Source organism: Bos javanicus, chromosome 13, assembly GCF_032452875.1.
Source record: "Bos javanicus breed banteng chromosome 13, ARS-OSU_banteng_1.0, whole genome shotgun sequence".
In the NCBI taxonomy this organism is placed as follows: domain Eukaryota; kingdom Metazoa; phylum Chordata; class Mammalia; order Artiodactyla; family Bovidae; genus Bos; species Bos javanicus.
Window position 1 is genome coordinate 62,134,506 of NC_083880.1, and position 15,528 is coordinate 62,150,033.

The 15,528-nt window shown below is 44.9% G+C and overlaps 1 protein-coding gene across 3 annotated transcripts in view; it reads right to left on the reverse strand.

Annotated features, from left to right (window-relative positions):
* Positions 1–1,356: 1,356 nt before the first annotated feature.
* Positions 1,357–15,528, reverse strand: part of COMMD7 (COMM domain containing 7) — a 28,290-nt gene continuing 14,118 nt past the window's right edge. Inside the window, exons 4-9 of one of the 3 annotated variants that reach the window (XM_061437250.1) lie at positions 5,010–5,066; positions 4,890–4,927; positions 4,368–4,458; positions 4,002–4,051; positions 3,103–3,151; positions 1,357–2,113 (exon numbers count right to left, since the gene is read on the reverse strand). In XM_061437250.1, the coding sequence (XP_061293234.1) occupies positions 2,037–2,113; positions 3,103–3,151; positions 4,002–4,051; positions 4,368–4,458; positions 4,890–4,927; positions 5,010–5,066 (362 nt within the window). In that variant the 3' untranslated portion in view covers positions 1,357–2,036. Of the gene's footprint in view, positions 2,114–2,858; positions 3,051–3,102; positions 3,152–4,001; positions 4,052–4,367; positions 4,459–4,889; positions 4,928–5,009; positions 5,067–15,528 lie in introns of those variants that run through there. The other 2 variants (XM_061437251.1, XM_061437253.1) reach the window with 2 other exon arrangements.

Here is a 15,528-nt window from a genome sequence, read left to right on the forward strand (position 1 = left end):
TACTGACATGGGAAGATCTCCAAGATATATTAAGAATAATGTGTACAGTATGCAAGCAACAAAAATATTAAAAGTCCTATTGCTTACATGTGTGTGTGTGGGGAACTCTGGAAGGATAGCTAAGAAACTAACAGCAGGGTTACCTGTTGGAGGAGGGCAGTGGGGTAACCGAGTAATGGGAAACCAGGCAGAGGGGCTTTTTGCTTTACTTTTTCTACATTCTTTGATAAATGAACATATTCATTGATAAATTGACCCAGCAATTCTACATCCATATGTTGGTGGCTTAGTTGGTAAAGAATCCACCTGCAATGTGGGAGACCTGGGTTCAGTCACCAGGTTGGAAGATTCCCTGGAGAAGGGAACGCTTACTCACTCCAGTACTCTGACCTAGAGAATTCCATGGACTGTATAGTCCAAGGGGTCGCAAAGAGTCGGACGAGACTGAGCAACTTTCACTTTCACGTTTACCTTATAAATACACTTCCCCTCATGTAAAATGGTATTATATATATTAGAAAAAATATCCAGGGGATTCCCTTGGTGGTCCAGTGGCTGAGAATCCTCAATCCCAATGCAGGAGACCCAGATGTGACCCCTGGTTTCAGGGAACTATCAATAGACCCCACATGCCGCAAAAGATCCTGAGTGCCACAATTAAGACCTGGCGCAGCCAAACAAGTAAAACAAAAATAAATGTTTTTTAAAAATTCAGTTGTAGCATCATTCGTAAGAGAAGAATGGAAAGCACCTAAATACCCATCAGCAGGAAAGCGGTTAAATAAACCATCCATTTGTTACAAAGAATGAGGCTGCTCTCTTTGTTCTGATGTGATTTCCAAATGAGGTGGGAAAGAGCAAGATGCAGGATGCTGTGTATATAGGATGCTACCATTTGTGTGGGAAGAAAAGTCAAATTCTGTGCCTATATATTTGCAAATGCATGATCACAGAATAAACTAAAGACAGGACTTCTCTACAGGGAGGGGAACTAGCTAAGTGGGGAGTGGGCAGCAGAAGGAATTACTTTACACTGTATTTTTCGAATCATGGGCATGTATTATCCATTCAGGACTTTAAAAAATTTCTGAGGCGAAGGGGAGAGGTAGGAGGAGAAGTCACATGCCAGGTTGGTACTAAAGTTATCTGAACACAAAGTATTCATCTACTCCACTTTTCATATTTTTGACTTGAGTCTCCCCTGAACTGCTCTTACAAACACCCACTTGGGACTACAGCGAATTTCATTGAAGCCCCAGGGCCCTCACTAAAACCAGGAAGATAATTTTTGAAGATGAGAGCACTAGTTCTCTGCAAGGCAAATGACTCTTTAATTCACGCACAGAGACAACCGGATGCAGACCTGTTCTTCAGAATCTTCTTTATTCTTCAGCTAACCACCACAGAAGGTCAGCTTGAACCAAAACAAGCTGAAATAACCTCAAAAGGTCCGCCTCATTACCCACAACGGGGCAAAACCTGAAGTGAAGCCTGTTTTTTTTTTTTCAGAGCAGACCCAGCCCATACTTTTACACAGGTGTCCACTAAAGACCGATCAGCAAGGCCCCACCACCACAAACTGTAGGAACTCTGCTGGGAGCTTCCTTTGGGTCATTCATGAAATCCACCTCTTCCTTAGTCATAAACAAGCCCTTGCTGTCTTGTGGGGAAGGTCATCAGTTGGTATCTTGAGCAACAGACCATTTGTGTACTCTGGAGCTTTGAAGGGGAGGTGACTTGACTTACTTCCTCCCCTGCATCTGAGATGCAATCACCTTTCTGAATATCTAAACAGTGACCTGGGAGATATGTGGTGGAGGGTGCCTCATGAAGACTCTTCAGGGTCATCATGTCCGGGCTCCTTCAGTACTTAATCCTTTGTTTTTCAGAAACTTTGCACACGGGCTCCCAAGAGGCAGGTAGGCCCAGAGGAGAGGCCACAGGCCTGGGAGCCCAGCAGCCTCTCAGAGTGGGTCACCGGGAAAGAGGAGGAGGGGGTGGGGGGTGGGGGTGGAGATGCAAGGCAGGGACAGAAATCAGCTGAAACACTCCATGCTGGTTCTGACTCGCTCCATCTCATGCAGGAAGCTGTAGAACTGAGGCAAGGTTAATTCTGGGGAGAGAAAACGCGGCTTCAGGTAAATGTTTCCAACTCCACAGAATCATCCAAGAAAATGAATTTCCACCCAGCGACTTCCTTTTTATTTTTTGACTTAATACCTCTAAGCAGTTCTGGATGGGTAATTGATCATAATAAAGAACTGAAGCCTTGAACACAGAAAGTTCTCAGCTCCATTAAAAAAAAAAAAAAAGTGGAGGGGGGATTTTAAATGGCATTAACTCCCCAACACAAAGGGATGAAAAGAGTGCCATTCAGGACAGCTGATGTGATTCCCATAGCCTCAGAGCTTCTTGCTCTTAGATATTCACCATTCCTACCCCAAGCTTCCCTGATAGCTCAGTTTGAAAAGAATCCGCCTGCAATGCAGGAGACCCCAGTTTGATTCCTGGGTCAGAAGGCCTGCTGGAGAAGGGATAGGCTACCCACTCCAGTATTCTTGGGCGTCCCTTGTGGCTCAGCTGGTAAAGAATCCTCCTGCAATGTGGGACACCTGGGTTCGATCCCTGGGTTGGGAAGATCCCCTGGAGAAGGGAAAGGCTACCCACTCCAGTATTCTGGACTGGAGAATTCCATGGACTGTATAGTTCAGGGGTCGCAAAGAGTCAGACACAACTGAGTGACTTTCCTACCCCACACTTTCCCTTTAGCAAAAAGTTCATTGACTATGGGGTCTCCAACTTGCTAATGGCTTATCATTTAGGAGAGCAAAGGTGGAAAAATGGAGATTCCACAGTCCAATTATGACTTTTTTTATGGAAAAATGATCAGTGGTGGGCTTCAGGAGCCTAAGGAGAAGGAAATGGCAACCCATTCCAGTATCCTTGCCTGGACAATCTCATGGACACAGGAGCTGGGTGCACTGCAGTTCATGGGGTTGCAAAGAGTCGGGCATGACTGAGCGACTAACACACACTCAGGAGCCTAAGGACTAAAGAAAACATGGAAAAAGTGGAAGGATTCAAATGGGAATCTGGACTCACCTATGTATACATTTTCAGTTTGATTTCCTTTCTTAACCACCAACTTTAACTGAGCCAAAAAAGGAAAAAAAGAAATAAAATATTTAAATTAAAACAATGACAATTGGGCATTGAAATTCCTGAAACCTGAACTTTCACAGAAACATTAAACCATCCAGTGTCTTGAGAGTTACTTGAGAGCTGTCTAGATTGTCCAACACCAAAACTTCTAACAATTCCCATGATGACAGGAACAATCAAAACTTTCAAGAACGATATCCAGATCTTATTCATCTGAAAGTAAGCATGTTAGTAACCACATCTTTGGCTGACCACATTGCTCTGAAATACACAAGGCACTTCAGTGGAACATTGGTTTAACTGGATAGTAAAGAAACCCAAGGTAGATTTGATGGCTTAGATGGTAAAGAATCTGCCTGCAATGCAGGAGACCCAGGTTCAATCCCCAGGTGGGGAAGATCCCCTGGAGGAGGGAATGGCAACCCACTCTAGTATTCTTGCCTGGGAAATCCAAAGGATAAAGGAGCCTGGTGGGCTACAGTCCATGGGGTCGCAAAGAGTTGGACACGACTGAGTGAGTAACTGCATTAGAATATTGTAGAATGTGAGCGCTTCCCTGGTAGCTCAGAGGTTAAAGCATCTGCCTGCAATGTGGGAGACCTGGGTTCGATCTCTGGGTTGGGAAGATCTCCTGGAGAAGGAAATGGCAACCCACTCCAGTATTATTGCCTGGAGAATCCCATGGACGGAGGAGCCTGGTGGGCTACAGTCCACAGGGTTGCAAAGAGTCGGACACTACTGAGCGACTTCACTTTCACTTTTCATTGTAAAATGTAGATGTAATACTTTATAACCAAGTCAAAAATCTCCCAATTTTCAGAGATCAGAAAAAGACTTACTTGTAAAAAAATACTTCCTACTTTTTCCAGTTCGCTGCTCCCAGACGTCACTGTGACACAAAAGAAAAAAATAGTAAGTGACTGGTTGAGGACTAACTCTGAAGAGCCCAATCTTGTAAGTTTTAAAGCAGGAGCCATGTGGGGGCCAGGATGAAGACAGGAGAATGTGCTTTTCAGGAAGTGAACTCACGGACAGCCGTGGGTAGAAAGAGCTGCTGAATGTGGACAGTGACACAGGGAAGCAGCTGCTGGACCCAACAATCTTAGGGGACCAAGGATCCCGCTTCCCCATTGAAGTCATCTGAGAGCCTCTGCCACCCAACCCTGCATCATCCAAGTGACCCAGGACTGGCTCTAACTGGTTACCTCCAAATTTCCATTCCATATCTACAAGCTGGTTAATCATCAGAGTCTGACCTACGGCCCATCGAGCAAGGGTGGGGGCATTCTGCTTCCACTGGAACAAAAGCAGAAAGCCAAAGTCATCACAATGGAAAGAAAAGAAAAAACCCTCTTTATTCCGCCCCCAATGCAACGTTTAGTCTTTACACAGACAGTGGGCAGAGTGCAGAGGCACGGGCTCGGCCTGTGTGCACAGATCCAGGTCGAGAGGGGCAGCGGGAATCTTCCTTTATTCCAAGATTTAATCCAGGTTGGAACAAAAACTGTATGATATTTATATTTAGTCAAATCAGAGGGAAAATATTAGGTGCACTAAGTAGTGTTTTCAGGCATGTATGTCATCTGCATGAAACCGAGTGAAAACTGTAAGCTGGGAAATGACATAAGATGATTGATGGTTTTTCCTTGGTCGTTTTCCATTTGTATGTTTTCAGGAAATAAAAGCAAACAATCTTAATTCACTTTGATTAAGAGGGATTCTGATACCTTTTCAGAAAAGTAGATGGCTTTCTCCTCACTGAGACCTGGAAGAGAACAGAAGGCAGACATGACCACGGGGAAGGGCCACAGGGCCTGTCACCTGAGGAACCTGGGGTGGCCACCTACCCAGAGTCATGAAGTCGGCCCGGACCTGCTCGGCTGTGAGACCCTTCTTCAAGGCACCTGGGAGAAGAGAAAAATCAGTCAGAAAGGGCAAATCAATCAATCCGCTGGCAGGAAGTATTCAATGGGCACCACTTAAGTGGCAGGGACGACAAAGGGAACGCACAGACTCAGCTCACTAGGCGTGATCTCGGTGCAGCCAGGCAGGAAGGAGATGAGGGGAACAAGGCAGCACGTTCTAGGCGGCGTTTTTTGGCAGATTCCTGAGCAGCTCCAACAGCAAAGAATCTGCCTGCAATGTGGGAGACCTGGGTTCAATCCCTGGGTCGGGAGGATCCCTGGAGAAGGGCATGGCAACCCACTCCAGGATTCTTGCCTGGAGAATTCCATGGACAGAGGAGCCTGGCGGGCTACAGTCCATGGGGTCGCCAAGAGTCTGACACAACTGAGCAAATTTCACTTCACTTTAGGTGCCACACAAGCATTGGCCCCTCCAGAAAGTATAGATGAAGTTACAGACAAAAGAAAAGACTGTCTGGACTTGGGGAGGGGGTGACTCATCTGAGGAAATAAGGCCAAGACTCCTGGAGCCAAGTGGGGGAGTTCAAGGTCAGGCGGGCACAGGGGAACAGCCCAAAGCTGCCACTGTGCCATCTGTAACCACCAAACACATGAGGCTCTTTAACTTTTTCTTTTTTGGCCTTGCCACGTGGCTTGTGGGATTTTAGTTCCCTGACCAGGGATGGAACCCAGGCCCTCGTTAGTGAAAGTGCCAAGTCCTAACCACTGGATCTCCAGGGAATTCCTTTCTTTAACTGTTAATGAACTAAAATGAAAGGAAATGTAGTGTTCTGTTCCTCAGCTGCACCAGCTGTTCCAAGTGCTCAGGAGCCACGCAGGCCCAGTGGTCACAGCACCGGTTAGGGCGGATTACAGAGCATTCTTGTCTCCACACGGGACAGCCTGCCCCAGAAGGTCAGCCCTCTGGAAGCAAACGCAGATGGACTAAGCAGTTCAGCCTCTACAGTTGCCAAGTGGCTTGCGGAGGGGCTGTTAAGCCCCTCCCCTCAGGAGCCCTGGGAAACCCCACCCTCCTACTCTTGCCCTGCACCCCCCTCCTTTGTTCCGCTCGCAGGCTCCCATTTCTGAAAATAAAGTGCTCCCAGCAATCCGGGCTTCTCAACATTTAACCTGCAGGCTACAGCCTCCAGTCACCTTGAAAATTTTCCACGTTTTAGTCCTTCAGAAGATGACTAATCAAAGTATAAGAAGTTGTCCACCATGGTCCAGGGAGGGCCCTGAAGGAACACCCTAAACCCGAGCCCCCACCCCCATCCACTCCAGAAAAACAATCTGAAGGGCTGTTGTCCTCTGCAAAATCAACGGTGTCAACAAAGGGAGGAAACCTTTTATCTCCAAAATCAGACTGAGCAAGGAAGCCACAGGGAAATAAAAAAAAGGCAAGACCCCAGGAAACCTTGGCCATAAAAGCTCTCCAAGAAGGCTGTTAGTCCAGTCACTCCAATCAACTCTTGGCGTGCCGCTCCTTAGTTTATATCCAGTTCAAATCCAACATTCCATCTGAAGATCCCCAAATACTCCGAGGTGGAGAATACCATTGTAACTTTTAATTTACCAGGAAATTAAAGATGAGAAAGGTTAAGCTTTGTGGGGAGAGGATTTGACAAATCCAGAGTCGACAACTGCACTGCTAAGAGCTCACCTACAGCTCTGCCCCCCCCATACACTGAGATCTGCGAGGGAAGCTCTTTAGCAGTGTGGGCAGGAGAGACGGAAAACTCAGAAAACGGTACACTGATTTTGGTGTGTCCACACAAGCAGCCTGGGCACCAAGGTAATTTTGTTAAAACTTAAGTCAGACCGTGTCTCCTCTCTGCTCAAAACCCTCGAATAGCTCCTGTTCCACTCATTGTAAATCCCGAAGTTCTCACAATGCCCTGTGGATCTGAACTTCTGCAGAACCCTCTGCTCTCTCCCTCGCTTACTCAGTTTTTCCCATTATTTACTAGGCAGGTTCCTACCTCCATGCGTTCACCCCTACAGTTGCTCCTGCAGGAAACACGCTTCCTCAAATCGGCACATGCTCACTCCTCACTTTCCTCAGGAATGGGCTTGAATTGCACCTCCTCTGAAAGGGTCCCTGACCAATCTTCAAGTGTCCTTTTCTGCACTGGCAATTTATAACTATCCAACTTCATGCTACGTATTTATTGCCAATTTTCTCACAAAAGTCAGTTTGTTGAGAACAAGGACTTGGTTGGTTTTGCCCACTGCTGTGTCCCAAGTTACTAAAAAAAAAAGCCAGGCACTGTTCGCTTGTTGGCCCTCAATTCATTAAACACATGATGAATCAAAGAATCCGTACAACGGAATGCTATACAGCCTTTAAAAATAAGGTAGCTCCTGACCTGCCTATTTGCAAAATATAATTAAAAGAAAAGAAAAGGTATGAACAGTCTGCTTAATGTGGTCCCTTTTGCATAAATAAAGAAGGGTATATTCTCTATTCTTACTTATAGCTTTCAGAGAGAGATCAGTCGCTCATCGTGTCCAACTCTTTGAGACCCCATGAATCGCAGCACGCCAGGCCTCCCTGTCCATCACCAACTCCCGGAGTTCACTCAGACTTATGTCCATCAAGTCAGTGATGCCATCCAGCCATCTCATCCTCTGTCATCCCCTTCTCCTCTTGCCCCCAATCCCTCCCAGCATCAGAGTCTTTTCCAATGGGTCAACTCTTCGCATGAGGTGGCCAAAGTACTGGAGTTTCAGCTTTAGCATCATTCCTTCCAAAGAAATCCCAGGGCTGATCTCCTTTAGAATGAACTGGTTGGATCTCCTTGCAGTCCAAGGGACTCTCAAGAGTCTTCTCCAACACCACAGTTCAAAAGCACCAATTCTTTGGCGCTCAGCCTTCTTCACAGTCCAACTCTCACATCCACACATGACCACTGGAAATACCATAGCCTTGACTAGACGGACCTTTGTTGGCAAAGCAATGTCTCTGCTTTTGAATATGCTATCTAGGTTGGTCATAACTTTCCTTCCAAGGAGTAGGCGTCTTTTAATTTCATGGCTGCAGTCACCATCTGCAGTGATTTTGGAGCCCAGAAAAATAAAGTCTGACACTGTTTCCACTGTTTCCCCATCTATTTGCCATGAAGTGATGGGACCGGATGCCATGATCTTCATTTTCTGAATGTTGAGCTTTAAGCCAACTTTTTCACTCTCCACTTTCACTTTCGTCAAGAGGCTTTTTAGTTCCTCTTCACTTTCTGCCATAAGGGTGGTGTCACCTGCATATCTGAGGTTATTGATATTTCTCCCGGCAATCTTGATTCTGGCTTGTGTTTCTTCCAGTCCAGCGTTTCTCATGATGTACTCTGCATATAGCTTTAATTACATGCTTATCTTATGGCTAAATTGAGAGATGTGAGGTGCATTTTTGGTGAACATATCCACAAAACAGAGGATCCCTTTGAGGAAAGGGACTGGGTGGGACTTTTCTTCCTTGGTGTCATTTAAAAACATCCTAGCTGCATGTTCTTTCTTAATAGGAAGGCAGTAAAATTGTGAGTCATTTTTGTGTGCTTTCCTGTGCTTTTCTATAATTAAAAAAAAAAAAACCCCTCCCTCCCAGGAAAAAAGGTTAAATGTATTGCCCAGGGCCACACAGCAGGCAAGTAGCAGAGAAAGTAGCTTATGGGGCAGTTGGCCCCCAAATTCAGGCTCTTTCCATTCCAGGTCATTCTGAGATGCTGTCGGGGAGTAAGACCAGGCCACAACTGGACAGTAACTGACAACTGAGGCTACCGCGCTGCAGGGGCCGAAGCAAGCTCTCTGTCCTGATGGAACCTCACTACCTGAGGCAGGCAGGAGCCATACTTTAGAAACATACAGAGAGGGACTTCCCAGGTGGTCCAGTGGCTAAGACTCACACTCCCAATGCAGTGGCCCTGGATTCAAACCTTGGTCAGGGAACTAGATCCAACGTCTCAACTAAGAGTTTGCATGCTGCAACTACAACCCAGGGCAGCCAAATAGATGAATAAATGTTTTTTTAAAAAAACAAAAAAAACATGATCTTAAAAAAAAGAAATACACATATTTGCATCATGTTAGGCCTCAAGCCCTTAGCTTCTTTTTCAGCTTTTTCCTTTGGTGATTCCTCTGTCTTGTAAGCACAAGACAGGGCTGCAGCCTTGACCCCACGTCAGTCAGAAAAATCTGAACTCCAGGGCTGCAGTCACTAGAACATGTCACTAGGGTAAATCTGAGAATGTCCTTTAAATACAGATAACCATCTGGGATGGTTTATAAGTCCTTGAGCTCCACTTTTCATTGGAACAGTTGCCTTAGGCAAACCCCCACTGCCATCAAATAGTGTGGGTGACAAGCAGAGGGTTTCAGGAAACGGCTGGAAAGTTAGCAAACACTACTCTTCTAGCCAAAACCTTCCTAAGTTTATTCAAAGAAGTAAGGGAAGTCCAAGGAACAGAACTAAACCTTGGTGAATCAGATGGGAGAGCATGTGAGCCCCATTCACTCAGTGATTACTGACCCTGAAGGCTCATCAGCTGAACCCACCCCTGCAAGGTTCCCGTGCAAATAGAGGTCACAGTCACTGTATACAGATGTCCTGAGACTGCCATGTGCCAGCACTGAGCTGGATGTTGGAAGGCATCAAAAACTGAACAGGCAACAGTCTCTATCCTCCTGAGGCTCACAATCTTTTGAGATATAACAATATAACATATATAATACATTATAACAATAATGTAACAAGTAGGTAAGTCCTATAGTGAAAGTGTTAGTCGCTCAGTCATGTCCGATTCTTCGCGATCCCCTGGTCTATACCTCACTGGGCTCCTCTGTCCATGGGATTCTCCAGGCAAGAATACGGGAGTGGATTGCCATGCCCTTCTCCAGGGACTCTTCCCAACCCAGGGATTGAGCCCAGGCCTCTTGCATTGCAGTGGATTCTATTATATAGAGTATTATTCCATGTAGGGGATTACTGAAAAGTGCCACATAGGAAATAGAGCAGGGTAAGGTTGGGAACCCCCAGGGAACTTAGTCCAGCATTTGATTAAATACCATTTGTGATTATTGTTCAATGCTGATTATTCCTTTTTTGGCCCAGCCAGACAGACTCCTTTAAGTGTGGAAAGGAAGTTATTGCTTTTTTTTTAAACAAAAACAAAACCCACCAACCAGTGGAGATTTCCCTGGTGGTCCAGTGGTTAAGAATCCTCCTGCAATGCAGGGGACATGGGTTTGATCCCTGGTCAGGGAAGATTCCACATGTTGAGGAGCAAATAAGCCTGCGCACCACAAGAAAATCTGCTTGCATGATGAAACTAAGACCTGACGTAGCCAAATAAATAAATGAATAAATAACAACCAGTTACTGGGTACCCACAAGGGCCAGATATTAAAGTAAAAACCAGCTTAAATTATATCCCTACTGCAAAGTTATCTGTAATCTTTTCTAGGTGACAACTCATGATAATGACTATCAATACTAACAGCAATGTAGCTACTACCACTTACTATTGAAGCAAGCACTTTACATTTATTATCTTTCTCCATATTTTAAAAAGAAATTCTTTAAAAATTATTTTTATTTTTTTGGTTGCACTGCATGGCTTGTGGGATCTTAGCTCCCTGACCACAGACTGAACGGGACCCCTGTGCTGAAAGTGCCAAATTTAACCTTGGATTGCCATCTTTCTCCACTCTTGAAACAAAGTATGAGCTACTAGTATTAGCTCCATTTTATTCCTGAAGAAACTGATTCTCAGAGTGGTTACATGACTTGGCTCAAGGTCTCAGAGCTGTGAAGTAAGCATACAAGGGCCATGCAGGAACCAAATGCAAGGTGGGGCCTTATCTGGATCTTAATGAGAACACTTACAAACAAAATGGATGAGACAATGGGGAAGTTTGAACTCTGACTTTGTAGTTTAATTTTAGATATGATCATTGCATAGTGGTTTGATAAGGAAGAGAAAGTCCTTTATGTTTTAGAGATATATAACTAGGAATTGAATGGAATGATATGATGTCTGAGATTTGTTTAAAAATAATCCAGTTTGGAGAGCAATGAGTTGAAGTAGGTGGGGCACAGGTGAAGCAATCTGGACATGAGTTGATAAAGGTTGAAATCAAGTTTTTTTTTTTAAGAGAACAATTCTTCATGGACTTATTTTTATTTATTTATTTTAGTTGTGCTGGGTCTTTGTTGCTGTGAGGGCTTTTCTCTAGTTGCAGCAAGCAGGGAATACTCTTTCTAGTTGCAGTGCTTGGGCTTCTCATTGCGGTGGCTTCTCTTGCTGCAGAGCATGCGCTCTAAGGCACATGGCTTCAGTAGTTGTGGCACATGAGCTCAGTAGCAGCAGTTACCAGGTTCTAAAGCCCAGGCTCAATAGTGATGGGCACAGGCTTAGTTGCTCCGCTGCATGTGGGATCTTCCCAAACCAGGAATCGAACCCATGTCTCCTGCATTGTCAGGTGGATTCTTTAGCATTGAGCCACCAGGGAAGCCCTCAGGAGCTTTTAAGAATTACATACTTAATAGTAAAAGAAAAATATTAAAAAAAAAACAACAAACCCACAAGCTTTGAGCTAATCAAGGAGGGTGCAGCAACAGCTTTTCGTCTATAAGATCTAAAGCAAGTCACTTCCCCTCTCTGGGCTCTGTTTCTTTATCTCCAAGACAAAGATCAGACTAGATCAGCGCTTTACAAAGCTTTTACTTAACCCTCCCCCTGTGCACTTACTCCTGACCCCAAAAAGAAGAGTTCCAGGGTTAACTGTTTCGCAGATACTGGTTAAGCAGGTCAACCAGTTTACTGCAGGGCTTTTCAGAGACTGAGGTATGTTAATGTGTGTGTGAATCTCCAAGATTCCAAGGCTGGGAGGTGCAGGGACAGAACTTTATGACCCTGCCTGGCCACTGAAGTCTTTTCTGGATGAAAACACCAATTTGGGGAAGACTGATCTAGAAGGTCTTTGGGGTCCCTTGAACTCCAACAAGCCATACCAGGATGAAGGAAGGATAAGGCAATGAGGGCACTTTCAGACTAGACAGGGGAAGGCCTTGATGGCCAAGTTAAGGACTACAGAGTCCATTAGGCAAAGTAAACAGTTGAGAGGAGCAGCAGGGTCCAAGTCGTTCTGTGTTCCAGGGCAAACTAGAATCTGGATGGGAGAACAGAAGTGGAGAGGCTGCTGCCATAACAAGGCATGAAGGGCCGGGAATTTGTTCTGGGATGGCAGCCTTTGGGACTGAAAAGATAATCCCTCATCAGGCCAAGGGATGAGGAAGAGGCCAAGAGACTTACAAGCTACCTCAGATGATTAGCAGATGCTCTGGAAGAAATGCAGAACTCTTGAACTCTGTAGGAAGGGAAAAGTCAGATTGCATGAGAACAAAAAAAAAGAGTAAAACAAACAGAAATTGTTGAGAGCTACTGAGGAGTTCAGCAAACCTGAGACTTCAACTCTAGAACTTGAAAAGCTTGAAAAGCTTTGAGGCATGACATCACCAATTGGAAGGACATGAGTTTGAGCAAGCTCCAGGAGTTGGTGATGGACAAGGAAGTCTGGTGTGCTGCAGTCCATGGGGTTGCAAAGAGTTGGACGTGACTGCCTAAATGAACCGAACTGAACTGAATTAAACAATCAAGAGAATTCATATCCTCTCCATTGAGGGAAGGGGTGTTTTATCTGATGATTTGACATCGAGGCACATAAGAGAAACTAACTGAACTATCAATAAACAATGTAGGGCTTTCCTGGTGGCTCAGTGGTAAAGAATTTGCCTGTCAGTGCAGGAGACACCAGTTTCATCCCTGGTCCGGGAAGATGCCACATGCTGTGGAGCAACTAAGCCTGTGAGCCACAACTATTAAGCCTGTGCTCTAGAGCCGGGAACCATAGCTACTTAGCCTGGGTGCTGAAACTACTGAAGCCTGTGCGCCTAGAGCCTGTGCTCCAAAACCACAGAAGCCACGACAGTGAGAAACCCTTATGCCACAAGTAGGGGGTAGCCCCTGCTCATCCCAACTAGAGAAAACTTATACAGCAATGAAGATGCAGCACAGCCAAGAATAAATAAACAAACCATGTAAAGTTCAGCAGGCATGGTATTTGGATGCTGAACATCCAAAAAGCATGGTATATCCATGCTTTATGGATACTAACTCATTTATTCCTAAAGCATCACCATAAACTGCTCTTACTACTCCGTTTTTCAGATAGAAACTGAGGCCCCAAGAGGCTGATTTGTCCAAGGCCAAATAGCTACCTAAAGTGATATGCCCAAGACTCAAATCCAGGTGAGCCTGCAAAGCCCGTCCCTGGAACTCAGCACACCTGTGTTCTCTGGACCTACAGAAAACGGTCTGCTATAAACACTGCTTGCTCATCAATCCTGCTTGAAGAATATACACCCAACATCCCCTGGGAGAGTCACAGGATCTCCCAAGTTCAGCTCAAGTCACCCAGCATGAATCAAAAGCTCTTGTTCTATGTCATCATTTCACTTGTAACTGTGGCTTAGGAAAGTAGTACAGACCCGCCCAGGACTTCAAGGAACTATCTGTTAGGACCACGAGATAGATACATACAAAACAGCATGATCAACAGAAGACTAAATCATTATGCTCCAAAAAGGGCTGCAGATAAAAGAACCTATCTCAGTTGCGGAGCGGAAGGGGAGGTCACCATGGATTGAGATGGTTTGGGAAGACACTCTGCAGAGGTAGTACTGGGGCTAGAGCGCAGGACTGAGCAGAACTAAGGCAGTCTGGCAGGACTGAATGGGGGCAGGGTGCAGAGATGACAAAGACCGGGAAGAACGGAGGCAGGGACGACAGACAGAGGTCTCCTGAAAAATCAGTGCCCACAATAGCTCCCAGGTTTCCTCATTCCCACAGGTGTAGGCTGGACAATGAGAATAAAGAGGATAAAAACTCCTGGTTCTATAAGCTGGACACCTGTCCTACAGAAATGCTCACACACACTAAATACACAGATTTCCTAAGGATGTTCACTGTGGTACGGTACACTTTCTAAGAGTGAAGGATCAGAACTAAAATGTCCAGCAACAGGAAATGGATTAAGTAAAAGAAGATTAATTCAGTTCAAAGTCCACTGCAATTACCAGAAGAATGAAGCTGATGTGGGGAAATCTTCATGATGTACTAGGTATGGAAAAATGCAAGCCACAGAGCAATTCTGTGGTTTATTGCCACTGATGAAAAACAAAACGATATGAATGTATATGGCTCTGTCTGTCGGTGTACATAAAAATAGAAAAGGATACATGCCAAAATTATACCACGATTATTTCTAGAGACAAGAGTCGGATGAGGGTTAAAAAAGAAATTTCCCTTTTGACTGTCCAGAGCTCTGCAGTTTTAAGTTTGCAATGAAAATTAATTCTTGTGTTAAGTGAAAGTGAAAGTCGCTCAGTTGTGTCTGACTCTTTGTGACTCTCTGTCCATGGAATTCTCCAGGCCAGAATACTGGAGTGGGTAGCCTTTCCCTCCTCCAGGGGATCTTCCCAACCTAGGGATCGAACCCAGGTCTCCAACATTGCAGGCGGATTCTTCACCATCAGAGCCACCAGGGAAGACTGCAATTCTCATCCAGCCTTGTGGTTCTGATGCTTTTAACCCGCCATGAGAGCAAAGAAGGCAAGAATCTCACAAACAGAGGATCATAAAATTCCACAGCTGGAAACCTCAGGGATCTTCTGATTCACACCCCAAACCCTTAGGAGCACAAGACAGGGCAAAGAAAAGGATCTGCATGAAGAATATACCAGAAGGTACAAACAAATCATGTTCCCAACTTTTAATGCATCATTAGGCTGAGATATTGGGAAGATCAGCTTATTACTAATTTTTAAAATATGCAAACTGGGGATACTGTTTTACCTCCTCTCAGCCCAGTCGACATTTATTCATTCTTTAAGCCTGGGCTCAAATGTCACCTCTCTTTAAATAAAATTAACTTTTAATTAAGTTGCCAAATTAATTCTAGCAACTTTTAAGACAATATTTAGCTAAAAATAAACAAGTAAACTCCCACCTCATGCAAAGAATTGACTCACTGGAAAAGACTCTGATGCTAGGAGGGATTGGGGGCAGGAGGAAAAGGGGACGACAGAGGATGAGATGGCTGGATGGCATCACCGACTCGATGGACGTGAGTTTGAGTGAACTCTGGGAGATGGTGATGGACAGGGAGGCCTGGCGTGCTGCGATTCATGGGGTTGCAAAGAGTTGGACACGACTGAGCGACTGAACTGAACTGAAACAAGTAAGATAACCTGCTGTCTTATCACCTGGACAGAGCCACAGTTAACTTTTTTTTTTTTTTACACAAAAATAGGACTGTGGCAGACAGAACTAAACAGAATATTGTGAAAGGTTTTCCATATCATTACATTTTTCTTAACATGTTAAAAAATTAATATTAATACATAACA